The 12,515-nt window shown below is 39.0% G+C and overlaps 2 protein-coding genes across 2 annotated transcripts in view; both read right to left on the minus strand.

Moving 5' to 3' along the window:
* Positions 1–12,515, minus strand: part of LOC140945685 (uncharacterized) — a 94,917-nt gene that overhangs the window by 28,721 nt on the left and 53,681 nt on the right. The window lies entirely within an intron of this gene.
* On the minus strand, positions 44–12,485 carry LOC140945681 (nucleoporin NUP42-like). The gene is made up of 9 exons (XM_073394710.1): positions 12,345–12,485; positions 9,770–9,856; positions 9,464–9,564; positions 8,308–8,390; positions 3,984–4,078; positions 3,733–3,809; positions 2,815–2,892; positions 1,999–2,505; positions 44–280 (listed from the first exon to the last, which is right to left on the minus strand). Exons 1-9 carry the CDS (start codon positions 12,415–12,417, stop codon positions 119–121), a joined length of 1,263 nt encoding a protein of 420 aa, XP_073250811.1. The 5' UTR covers positions 12,418–12,485; the 3' UTR covers positions 44–118.

Raw genomic sequence — 12,515 nt, forward strand, 5'->3', positions numbered from 1 at the left:
GGCTTGATGTCAGTGACGAAGAAATAAGAGTCAAATCTCGGGCTACTTAAATGTGATGTTTTTTATTACATTCTTACTATCTGTACAAATAAATTTTCATTAACAATACAAGACTATCTTAACATAATTCTAATGGTGGTGGACATTCTGGTATTTTTCCGAGTATAAAGTTGTCAGCCATGAAGGCCTGCATGTCTTGCTCGCTGCATGTTAATGTCTGTCTTTCTGATGATGATGATGATGATTTGCCGCTTGATAAGGAAGACGTTGCGTTTGATTTCTGTAGAGTAAAGACAATGGCGAATTTTTACTTGTTACAATTATTTCGTGGGTTCAAGGTTGAAATGAGATGAAAACGTTTAGGTTGTTACGTCAAGACCAAAGGTGATAACATCTCAAGAAAAGGTTGTATAATTTCGCCCTGCGTGGTTGCTTCACGTTATGGTCGCAGACAGAAGTGACTAACAGCGCCAAGAGTGCAGAAAAATTTTGTATCACATACTTTACCCAAACAAAAGAAAGATCCCCCTTTTTGAAAATGTTCATGTACTACGCGTACCACACAGGCTACCCACTCAGCAAACTTAAAATAATTCAATTTCCAGTTACAAGAGACGATGCTTTGCTAGTCTACTTCATAGCCCCTGTTACAACAAAAGCGGACCCTGACGCACTGGTACATGTTCGAGAAGATCGCTCTTACTTTCAATACAGCCATCCGTAAGGCTTCAGCATACCGTATTCACTATTGCATAATGGGACCCACCAATAATTGGTATAATTGCTTCAAATTGACCTGTCCTATGAGCAGTTTAAAACTTCTTTCAATACTTTCCCAAAGACCTTGAAAATATGGGGCCTCCAAGAAAGGTTGATGCTAATGACGACGCCTAGGAGGATTTGTTGCAATACCTGGAGAATTTTTGTTTTTTATTTTTTTATCGCCATGATACAGGCTCAAAGTTACAAGGTCATACATTCGATCCCAGTGAAGTTGACAGTTTAAAAACGGGAAGGAACTGGGCCGAGTAAACTTCAGCAAAGATTTCTGGGACTCTTACTAGGAGCAGAAAAAAACAATTGACCAATAGCTGACCGGCACGACATTAGTAACGATCCCACAAACAACTGCGGGCGCATTTCGGCTCCAGTTCCTTTCTCGTTTCTAAAGTGACGAATTTATTTCCATGCTCAGTCCCTGCTCTTCATAAGATCGTGACTTTGTTTTGATGAAGAAGTGATATCAGGTCCTCTGCGATTTCAAATGGGAATATTTGTCATCCTTTAAGAGACAGTCGGATATATTATTCTTTGTAACGCTATAAATGTGACTTAAGAACAATAACGGGTCAAGCAAGGACCCCTGGGGCACTTGAAAGCTTTCGCAACACGGCGGCGACGGCAACGAAAAAGTCAAAATGTCACAAAGAAAGTGAACTCGTGTTGTTTCCAAACCTCATCAAGATTATTCCAACTCTCTCAACGTGGTAAATGTAACCCAATTGTAGAGACGAATTTTTTAGGTTCATGTCGAGGTTCAGAAAGAGAAAAACATTTCCGTTTGTTTGTCACGTCCTTCACTGAGAAAGAAAGTTTCACATTGTCGTCATGCAGTGACGTTTGTCTTGTTTCTTTGTTTGTTTTTCGTTCATGTAGACCTCGTAGCTACCACCATCGTGTCGGCTTAATTAGCTCTCCTTCTCCATTTTTGTAGACTATATCAACGTGTCGATCACGGTATAAGAGATAGCTTTTAAACCAACTTAAAAGAGGGCAAGTGATGCCAAACTCTGTCAAACTTTGTTGCCACGTTCGAATACTTGTTTAATTTCGTGTTCTAGATAAATCAGTTGGTTCACTATTGCAAATTTTATGATACCCTAAAAAAGTCTATATGTAAAACAGCTGTTTGTGTGGCCTCATTTTGTGTGAAGGATTAGATTAGATGACAAGATAAGAAAAATATTAGTGGATATGACAGTCATTACTTTTACTTACCAGTGTGGTAGGTGGCATACTTTGACTTTCAGGGCCAATGTTGTTGCCTGTTTGTGGTTTGGATGCTTGAGTACTAACAGTTCCATGACTTGATCCAAGTGCGGCAGGTGATACAGAACCAAATGCTTGGTTTGTAGAACTCACACCAAACAAGTTTCCTGACTGTTTGCTTGTGTCTATGATGCTGCTTGTCTGGTTATTTATACCAAACAGAGTCCCTGGATTATTGGAGCTATTGGAATTACCAAAGACGCTCCCTGGGGTGGGTGAACTATTAAATACAGTCTGTGAGCTACTCGGCGATACATTGGTTTGTCCAAATAAGCCTGACTGACTGTTTGTTTCAAAGAATCCACTTGACTTCACATCAGAGCTATTACCATTAGAAGAATTACTGAAACTGCTCAAGGTACCATCACTAACAATTCCAAACAATCCAGCTCTGGGTCCTGTAGAAGGCAAGGAAACTGCCTCCTGTGGTTTGCTACTTTTCTTGATTTCTTCTTGCTGAAGCAAAATAAATCAAATTACTCCTTTATTTAAGAAGAAACATTTTTTAAAAAGAAGACAGGAAAAGTCGAATGCAGTACCAGAGTACCACGTAAACTGTACGGTGTGGTAGGTCAAAATGAAATTCTTATAAAATCGTTTGAACCTTGGTTTATTCATGATTATGATTACGAGGGTAAGAAACAAAGGAAATTGAGAATCAACTTAGGTTAAAACCATTTTAACCCCAAGTTCATTTTGGCCTACAACATACATAGTGGCTCTAGTCACTTTTCTAATTATAGAGAGATGTTAGGCAAAACTTACAATTTGAGAGACACTCATTCTGCTTAAGTGATGTCTTCTGTTTTGATTATTACTTATCAGTTGTTTTAGTCCACGCTCCTGCAATTTACGACAATAATACAATGGTACACTATTCATTGTGCTGTTGACATATTAAGTTCTGCTACATTGTACATGGAAATAAAAAGATGATGTTAAATAGATAAAGGTATCAGGGAATCAAAGTAAACTTAAGAAGAGGATTTATAAATGGTGGCATGGATTACGATTGGGAAATTTGTGGACATGAGAACTAGAAGTGCCCTCCAACAATTTTATGTAGCGACATTGAACACTGAATTCAGTACATGGAGACCGAGACAGAGGAGGTTCACTTCCAGTGATGAACATAAATTTCACAACCACTCAGATGGGTCTACCAATAAACCAACAGTGAGCAGTTAGCCAACAGATGGCTATTATTATAAAACACATTTAAAGTGGGTCTATGGTTACGTTCTTACACCTAATTGTTTGCTTCACTTTATTTGAGTGTCAATGAAGTTAGCACAAAACTACTAATTAGGGACACTACTTTTATGTCTCCAACTGGAGACAGGGACAGCCAATGATTAGCTTAGGTGGTCATCCAAACCACGCAAAGGTCTAGCTGCTTGCATTGCAAAGGAAGTACCTTCATTTCTCAGTTATTTTGAGACCCTGAGTCTTCATCCGGCCCCAGAAATCGAACCCACAACCTCTTGATTCTGCAGTCAAGCTCTTGACTGCCTTACTGAACTAATCCTGCCACAGTTGGCATACAACAAGTTAAATAATACCATAAACTGAAAAACTATCTCAAGAAGTCACAGTCCATATCATGCTGCACTTGACCTATTTTTTTTTTTCTCTAGTCAAGATCGAGTTGACTATTATACAATACAAAGTGTTTATTCTCACATAACCATCAGCACTTCCTTTGGCATTGGCAGTGTATGCCTCTAAACGGATCTCTTCTGGAGAGAAGTCCAGTAAACCTAAACAAGTAAAATATATAAGTGCACATGTTAGTAAGGTTGATAGTCCATAGAATCTACAAGGACCAATTTCTGCAGTTTCTGATGGACTGCTTTTAAATACCCCAGCTAGTAAAATCAAATGGATTCAAGTTAAGCCTGCAGTCACATAACACTTTGCATTGGCTGACTTGCCTTGAAAACAGGGTTCTTCTTTTGTAAAGGTGTAGCATGAGAGAGGCCACTGTCCACTTCTTTCCCAAATTGTCATATCATTTTGTACTGTCTGTCTGCAAGGAAAAAAACAGAAAACTTTAGAAATGATCATTGATAGATGCAGTGCTTTTTAAATGGCCTGTCCTCAAAGAAGAACTTTAGCTAAGCTCTTTAAACCCTTGAAATCCAGGGAACTCAGCATAAAGTTGAGTACACAGACTAAGCTAAGGTTGCCCAGTAATCCAAAGGCAAAAGTAAGTCACCTGGGGGCACAAGGATCTTATAGCATAGCACTGCGAGTGAAACAAACTTTGTCAATAAGAGACACAGAATTCCAAGCAGTCAGAGTTTGTACAATTAACTTAAAAACAAAATGTCCCTTTCTCAAATTGCAAATAATAAGCAAGTAAGGTGTCATAATGGACACTGTCTTCCTTGAACCTGACTTTCTAGATAAGGAAATAATAAGTGCATTTAATATCAATAGGTGGTTTTCATGCAATCTCGCGAGACACAAAATAACAATGGTGACAGGAACAAATGCTGGTGGACAAACAAAGCGAGATAATGAGCAATCTCTTGAAATGTGAAAACCACCTACACCAGAGAAAACTAGTACAATAATGCATGGTTCAATTTTACTTGTAACCATGCCCCCCCCCCCCCCCCCGGCACACCCCCAGGTCTTTGCAATTTGTTTCTTTTTTGGAGGTCTATCCCCCAGCCACGAACTCCTGTACATCTTTTTTATCCATACAAAAGCAAAATGACACGTTTTCACAACTTTTATGAACGTTTTCCCGAGTTTATTGAGAGAAGGATAATGGATGTCAAAATGTAGTTAAAACAGCAACAAAAAATTTGGAAATGAAAACAAAGAAGAAAAACCCGAAGAAAAAGTGCCTTCTTGATAAGACCACTTCAAACAATTCCCAATCCCAGGCCAGAAGGGCTGGACTTGTTCCAGGGGTTGCCTGAGAGGCGGGGTTAAGAGGCGGGGAGGGGAGGGGGGGGATGGTAACAAGTAAAATTGAATCATGCATGAGAAAGACATAACTCAGGTACATCTAAGTTGGCCAATACTAGCCGTACAAGAAGTACAAGAACCCTTCAAAAATCATTATTGACCTAGTAATCACTATGTAAATTACTCCAAAGAATGTTTATTGGCCAAAATTTCCCAAGCCTGTTGCTAAGGTGTTTTACAGTCATAATTTTTTGTGAAGAAGAAAGCCCTGGGGCCCGTTTCTCGAAAGTCCCGATAATTAACGGGCCCGGTAAGCTGTCTCCGTTTACATTAAAGATCGAAGTTTCAATAGTTTTGCATCTAGCATGATAAAACTATCAGTTAGTGACATAAAATGGAGTAGTCTGCTAGCCAGGACCCGCGCTCTTATTCTTTATATTTCGATTTGAATATTTGATTTCGGGCCCGAAAAGTTACCGGGACTTTCGAGAAACCAGTGCTCGAACTTAACTTTTAGCTCTGGTCTTCCACTGGACCAGTAGGCTAAGAATTTACTGGTCCCAGGAGCAAAGTTACTGGTCACCCTTTACATTTTTTTTTGCACGTATTTAATTTGTGTGTGTAGGTAAAAACATGTAAATGCCACACTATGATCAAATAAACACAACAATTTACATGTATCTTTTTAGTGATACATAGCAACAATGATAAGTGTATTACAATTATAATTCTTCCCAGTTACAGGCCATAGTTGCAACATAAATAGAATAGCACCAGTTTTATCAACTTCATTGCTGTCTTAGGCTTAAGTTAGGTCATCAATCCTTTAAGCAAGGCCTTCGCATTCTTTGTGATGCCTGGTTCCAATGCAAAATTGCCCTTTCAGCTGTAAAGTCCTCGGGACTTGAACCATTGAGGCAGATGTTCATGAGCATGTCAACAGTTTCAACATCAAGTGAGTTTCGATACTCTGATTTGAGTCGCCCCATACAAGAGAATCCCCTTTCACAGCAAGATGAGGACACTGCCATTGCCAGACAAATCTCAACCACCATCAACATGTGAGAGAGTTCAAGTTCATCTGGATGCACCTGATTGAACACTTCTACCCAGAACTCAGCCTGACTTAAGTTTGCAATGCGTTTGTGGTCATAACAGTACAGTTTTAGAGATAGCCACTGATCCTTTGATACTTCCAAGTCGAAAGCATTGCTTCTGAGGACTGCCTGAAAGTGCTGAGCCACAGTAACCAATTCTTCTTCTCCATACAAACCTAGATCATTTCTCTCCTTTGGCCAAGACTTATTGTTAGTGATAACACCGCAAGCTTTTAGTACTGGGGAAGTGAAGTCTTCAAATCTTGAGGCTAGAAATTGCTTAGCATCAGTGATGATTGATGCTTTACTTTGCTCAAACAATCTGTCATCTGTGTTGTTCCTTGTAAGACTGACCCCCTTGAACACTGTTCCAGCTCCTACTTCTTCTTGAAAGGCAGCAAGATGTTTCCCAGGTCGTCTTCGCATGTTCTCTAAGGCTTGACTAGCTCGCTCAATCTCAGCCTTCACTTGCGAAATAGAGATAGAATCCTTCTGAAAAATAAGTGAGATCTTTGACACTTCCTCTAGAATGTCCCACATTAAATGAAGGTGAAGCTGGAATTTGTAAGCCTTGAGCTTCTTTGACAAGTTCCTACCCCGTCCTTGCATTTCTGCTGAAGAATCTCTAGCTTCTGCCGTGTGCTCAAAGTGAGAAACAATTGCTTGAAAGTTTTTTTGAAGTAGAACAGTTAAAGCACGGAGCAAATGAGGCACCCAACGAGTTCCACTGGCCTTTGTTGGTTTTCCCACTTTTATTTCCATTGCCTCTGCCATTTCTCTTAGTTCTCTTAAAGCCTTTGGGGAATACTTATAGTGTTTCCAGCAGCCATTTAAAAGTTCCTTGATGCTCATCATTGTTTCATTGCACTTCAAAGTGTCACTAAATGCAAGTTCTAAATTGTGTGCTACACAATGAATTGGAATAACTTGAGGTGCTTGTTGTTTAATTAATGAAACCACACCACCAATCCTGCCCATCATAACTGATGCACCGTCTGTGCCAGTGCTGATCAGTTTTTGCATCCACTGAGGGTCGATCTTATCCATAACCGACTTGATTGCCTTTAGAATTCCTGGTGCCTTTGCACTTTCAACCTCAGCCAGCTCAACATAGCACGTTTTTGGAGCCCCACCTGATACAAATCTCACATACACTATTTCTTCTTCCAAACATGACACATCTGTTGCTCCATCTGCCATTATAGATATAAACTTAGCAGTGCTTAAAGAATCTATGAGATCTGCCCTCAAGGTATCAGATATATGTTTACAAAACTCTTTACAAGCATGATCATTCATGTACGTGTTTCCGAGGTTTAAGCCATTCTTTTTTTGCAATGAACACAACTGTGAGAATATAGAAAATGGAAGTTTCAAATAAGCTATATAATATGCTGTATTAAAAAGATACTCCATTTTCTTCAATGTTTCTTCATCAAGTCTGCTCAATGCAGCAGGCAAAGGTCTTTGCTCTCTTGGACGCTCGCTTGCACGTTTAGCTGCTAAACTCATAGCGTGTCCTTCACTGGCCTCGTGAGCCTTTAAGCTGTCAGTTTGAAAGTTATTTGTTCCGACCCTCAAGGAATAATGTGTGTTTTTCCCATTTGGAAATTCCCTGCAAAACTCGCAAAACATTTTGTTTTCTTTCTCATCAAAGTGGAGCCATCTGTACTTTTCTATCCACGATTCCTGAAACTTCCGTGTTTTCTTTATCGGAGTTGCAGCAGGCGGTGCTGGTGTTGTGTTGCTTTCTTGATTTTGCTTTCCTCCGAAGAAAGAACTCAGTGAGCATTGAACTTTTTTTCGTTTGGACATTTCAAGAAGTTGTGTTTTGAAAGAAAATAGAGATTCAATCAACATCGATCATTTGGCAAACGCGGGAAGCCGCCATATTGAATCCCACAATCCATTTAATCTCAGCGTAGAACCCAGACTCTTACCTGCCAGGCCAGAAACGCCTAGCGATTTTTGCTCGACGTTTTCGAAGCATTCGCTTTCAGAAATTCTTTATCTGCTTTGACACTTTTAGCCCCTTTCAGCAAGATACAAAAGCAATTATTTATCGGGGTACTGTAACTTTACTCGTCCACAGGACTAGTGGCAAAAAAACCTACTCGTTTTGGGCAATTTTTACTCGTTTTGGACGAGTGGACGACCGTTAAGTTCGAGCACTGGAAACGGGCCCCTGGGCACAACACTAAGAATAAATATATTATCTTGACTTTTAATTTTGTCTTACTGTATTTGTGAAATCTGTTGCTCGCCATCTGAAGGTCTTGAATATTGTCCAGCATCATTATTGGATAAGACTTCAAATCGATTCTGGAAAGGATATTAATTTCACTCTAAATAATAATGTTAATAAATAACTGTTCAATGGTCAAAGACGGGCCAGGTTTGCAGTCACAAGTTATAAACACCATTTAGTGAACACTCTTTCCTGAATGTGTTGGAGCGGTTTTCACTTGACTGTCGTAAAACCAAAACCAAAGTAAATACACTAGCCAACCAAAGGGCGTAGTAAAACCAAAACCAAAACCAAAACCAATCCCTTTCGACAGTCAAGTGAAAACCGCTCTAATTATTGTTTATGTTAAGGTTTTGTTGGTCATGAGTAAAAAACGCATGGACAATTTTTTTTAAAGTGGGTGTATTTCAGTTTGTCAGGGGAGGATGAAAAAAAGACCATGTCGGTAAAAATAGTCTGTAAAATTTCTTATGCTAGAAAAACCTCCACAGTTTAATGTTGCCAGCAAGGTTTTACCGTTACTTTATCAAATTAGTCTTCTTGTTTTTAACCTATTTGCTCCTGAAAATTTGGCAGAAAAAAAAAATTCAAAATTACTTGGGTCATTTTCTGGAACTAACGCTGCACAAAACATAAGTCTAGCACATGCTGCCTCCTGCTCCTAAAAAGCAGCTTCATCAAAATGCACATGAGGAAAAATATTGAAAAAGTTACACCACTCCCTTGCCTTTCTCCTTTCACTTTCTTTCCTCTCTCTTTCCTTTGTACATCTTTCCCAGTTTTTTTCTATTAGTGTGCATAAATTTTACTAAGCTTCATTTTGGTGGCAAAAGATTTGGCAAAACCTCTGAGGAGTGTGAAGTTACCATACAGTTGTAGAAAAATATTCTCACTGCACGGGTTTCCTGGTCGACTTAAATCTTTTTTTGGCCTTTTTCACAGGCCTGTGTGATTGAATTGTGCTCATTCAGGCATGTTTGAAAGATTTCGTCCTGCACAAGTTACAGTCAGTGTCAAAATAATAAAGTTGTCTATGACTGTTAAAACAGATGATAATCACAAGTGGTACAAGTCGGTTACAAGTCTGGTTTAGGTGGGAATGGGTTAACCTTAACTGGGTTTGTTGTAGACCAGGTTTAACCTGTACCTGATTGCGGTAGCTGGAACTACTCCACTGTTGAGAATTAGCTCTACTGTTTGATTGCAGCCTGCTGAATGGTCCACTTGAAGAAGTAAATCCTTGACCACCTAAAACAACAGAAGTCTTTAAAACATCTTGGGCAATGTTTGGAAAAATTCAACACATTTCAGAAAATTTGAATAATATGAAGATGTAGAGGTGTTAATCTGGTGCATATGACTTAACAGGAAAGGATGGTAGGTTTAGTAACCCAGTGGTTGAAATATGTTTTGAAAATATCTTGTAAAAATTAAGATAAGCTCACTGTTGTACCTCCATTTCTTGGGTGCTCATTATGGCATTTGTCACCAAATCGGCAATATCCATTCAAAAAAAATGAACACACTGTTTTCTTCTTAGCTGAAAAAGAAATGATCACAATAGTAACTCCAAGTGTCACTTGTGCTGTAACACAAATGCAGTACATATTATTATTTACTTTATGTTACATTTTCTGTATCAAAATGCTTGGCACTATTCTTACACTTGTCACTGACGGCAAACATAAACGCAGTCTTTTTTAGACCAGACCAAAAATAATATTTTTAGCATCATTATGCTCACATTATTTTAACACATGCATCACCAATTAAATGGAGGTTGGATGCTGGGAGTATCCTGGTGCTTCCACTTTTGGCAGCTAGTCCCTAGAAAAGATTGAATAATGCCCCCATGGCTGGCACATGCAACCTGGCATGAGCCCCTACAAAATAAGGCAACAAAGGAGGCACCCATCACACTGAAAAATTTCAGTGACAAAAGAACAACAGGGAGAGGAGAGGGGAGAAAGGGCTGGAAGAAAACTTATGGCAGGAAAATGCTGCTCAAAGGAGAATCTATATGCTACCTTGTGAAAGGTGTAGCAAACTAACCTCATGCATGTGAGCATGTACTGAGTATGACTAAGGATCATTTAAATGCATTTAGTGTCTTGATTTAGCTTGTTTCTTTTTTATTTTTTGCTTGTTAACTTTTTGCTTTGCTACCATTTATTCTGACCCTTTCATTAGCTTCAGTTGTTATACTTGCATACAGGATATTTAACACTCTCATCTTCAATAAACACAACTAGTTGCAACTTTCCAAGTGTAGTGACAATAAGAACCAGTTTAACTATCCAAGCCTTTAATTTCTTTTACTCATTACAGAGAAGCAAATATCTGGAGATCTTAGGCCTGGAGACTTTGTTGAGGTATGAGGACATATACAGAGATTTGCCGCCCTGTCCTGGATATTTCAGGAGATTTGGTGTACATGACCTAGCCTGCAAGCAGGCTCACTTGTGTGAATTCTTTTTAATTTTTTCTTACTGGATTGTCCCAAATTCCTACAAGTGAGCTTGCTCACAGGCTTAATACACGTACATGACCTTATTGATCCTTATTATAACTTGGGGTGTATCAGTTGAGACGACTGACGTGGTTCTAAAGCACAAAGGAAGGGGTCATGTTGGGATGCAGGACTAGTAAAGCAGTACAGTAGCTTTTGTAACGTCATGTGCTTTGTACCTACATGTAGAATGTAGTAATTTTACCGTAGATAGGAAAACCATGACTGTAGTTTAACCCATTCGCTCCTGGAGATTTTGCCGAAAAACGCGTTTTCAAGGTACTCGAGTGGTTTTCTGGCCACTGTCCTGCTATAAAGAGCTAAAACTTACCACAAACCGGTTTACAGGTCATACACTTCATGGCCTTCTGATCCAGATGCAAAATATTAGCTTGTGAAGTTCGGGCATGCACAGAAAGCAAAATTTCGAGATAGTTTTTGGGTTTAAAAGTGACACAGCAGTCTTGACTTTTACTTTTCGCTTTCTCTCCTTCCCTCTTTTTTCGCTTTTCTTGCCTCATTTTTTTTTCTCTTGCTGGGCATTTAGTAGGCTTCATTTTGGTGGGAATAGTTTTTAGGAAAGCTTTTAGGATCTTAGGATTAGGTGAAAGGAAAGGTAGGTGAGCAATGGAACAAGATTTTCATGGAGATTTTCAGGTCAATGTTACATGGTTTTTTGCCTCTTGCTCCGGTGTCCTTGACTGAATTGTGCTCATTCTGGTATGGTTTGAAAGATCTCTTCACTCTGCACAAGTTAGTGGACAAAGTTGTCCTTGACCGTTAAAACTGATGACATCACAAAGGGTAGAAAGGACGTGGATCCGCACGGGCGGTTACGGCGGTTCAGGGGCGAATGGGTTAACAGTTGCATGGCTACAATTCTAGTTTAGCCACATTTAACACTTGGCATTACAGTAGCAACATTTGCTTTTATTGCACTAGCAAATCATTTCCGTCCCTCCCCTCTCATTAGGGTTTTGCTTTGTTCTTTTCATTGACTGTGCGATCACTTTTATTACTTGATTGAGGTTGTTTTGATTTTTCTTTAGTTGTTGTTCTTTTTCATTTTTGTTCTTTTATAATTATTATTTTGTTGGAGTACTTTTTTTGTAAACTAGATATTACCTTTTATTTATTTTCCATATATTTTATTTTGTCGCGTATCCCAAAAAATGCCTGGCTTACTGAGTTTTGTTGATTTATATTTAGTTGGTTGTAGGGGTGAAACGTGGATAATCAAGCAAATGAACAAAGACTTGATGCGAGACTCCCTCCATGACAACCAGCCTTGTTTCTCTTGTGATTTTAAATATTTAAATAAAGTATTACCCACCTAACTGCCCACCTATGCAATTATTAAATTATCAGGTTAGTATCAAGCACGTATTGAGATTATAATTTTGGTCAACTCTAATATGCCATGCCATCATTAAAACAAGCAAAGCAAGGGATATGCATTACCATTTGGTACATTACCAAATCTAAGACGTTATCTTTAACAAAAGGAGTTCTAACCAACCTGACGGATGTTCATACCGACATCTATCTCCAAATCGACAGTCACCCTTTAAAAAATACTGACAAACAACCATTGTAACCTGGAAAAGCCAATGAATCAGTTGCGTTTTCGAAATTCCCGTAAAATGTACATGACGTACCTACCGTCCTATGAGTGCAATCGGCGTGTCAT

This window comes from Porites lutea, chromosome 8, assembly GCF_958299795.1.
Source record: "Porites lutea chromosome 8, jaPorLute2.1, whole genome shotgun sequence".
In the NCBI taxonomy this organism is placed as follows: Eukaryota; Metazoa; Cnidaria; class Anthozoa; order Scleractinia; family Poritidae; genus Porites; species Porites lutea.

Excerpts from the sequence above, each read along its gene's own strand:
- LOC140945681 (XM_073394710.1), bottom strand. The coding sequence starts at position 12,417 with ATGGTTGTTTGTCAGTATTTTTTAAAGGGTGACTGTCGATTTGGAGAT. Across the intron at positions 4,079-8,307 it reads CAACAGATTTCACAAATACA|ACAGACAGTACAAAATGATA; the intron begins GTAAGACAAAAT and ends TTTTCCTTGCAG. Across the intron at positions 3,810-3,983 it reads AGAAGAACCCTGTTTTCAAG|GTTTACTGGACTTCTCTCCA; the intron begins GCAAGTCAGCCA and ends TTACTTGTTTAG.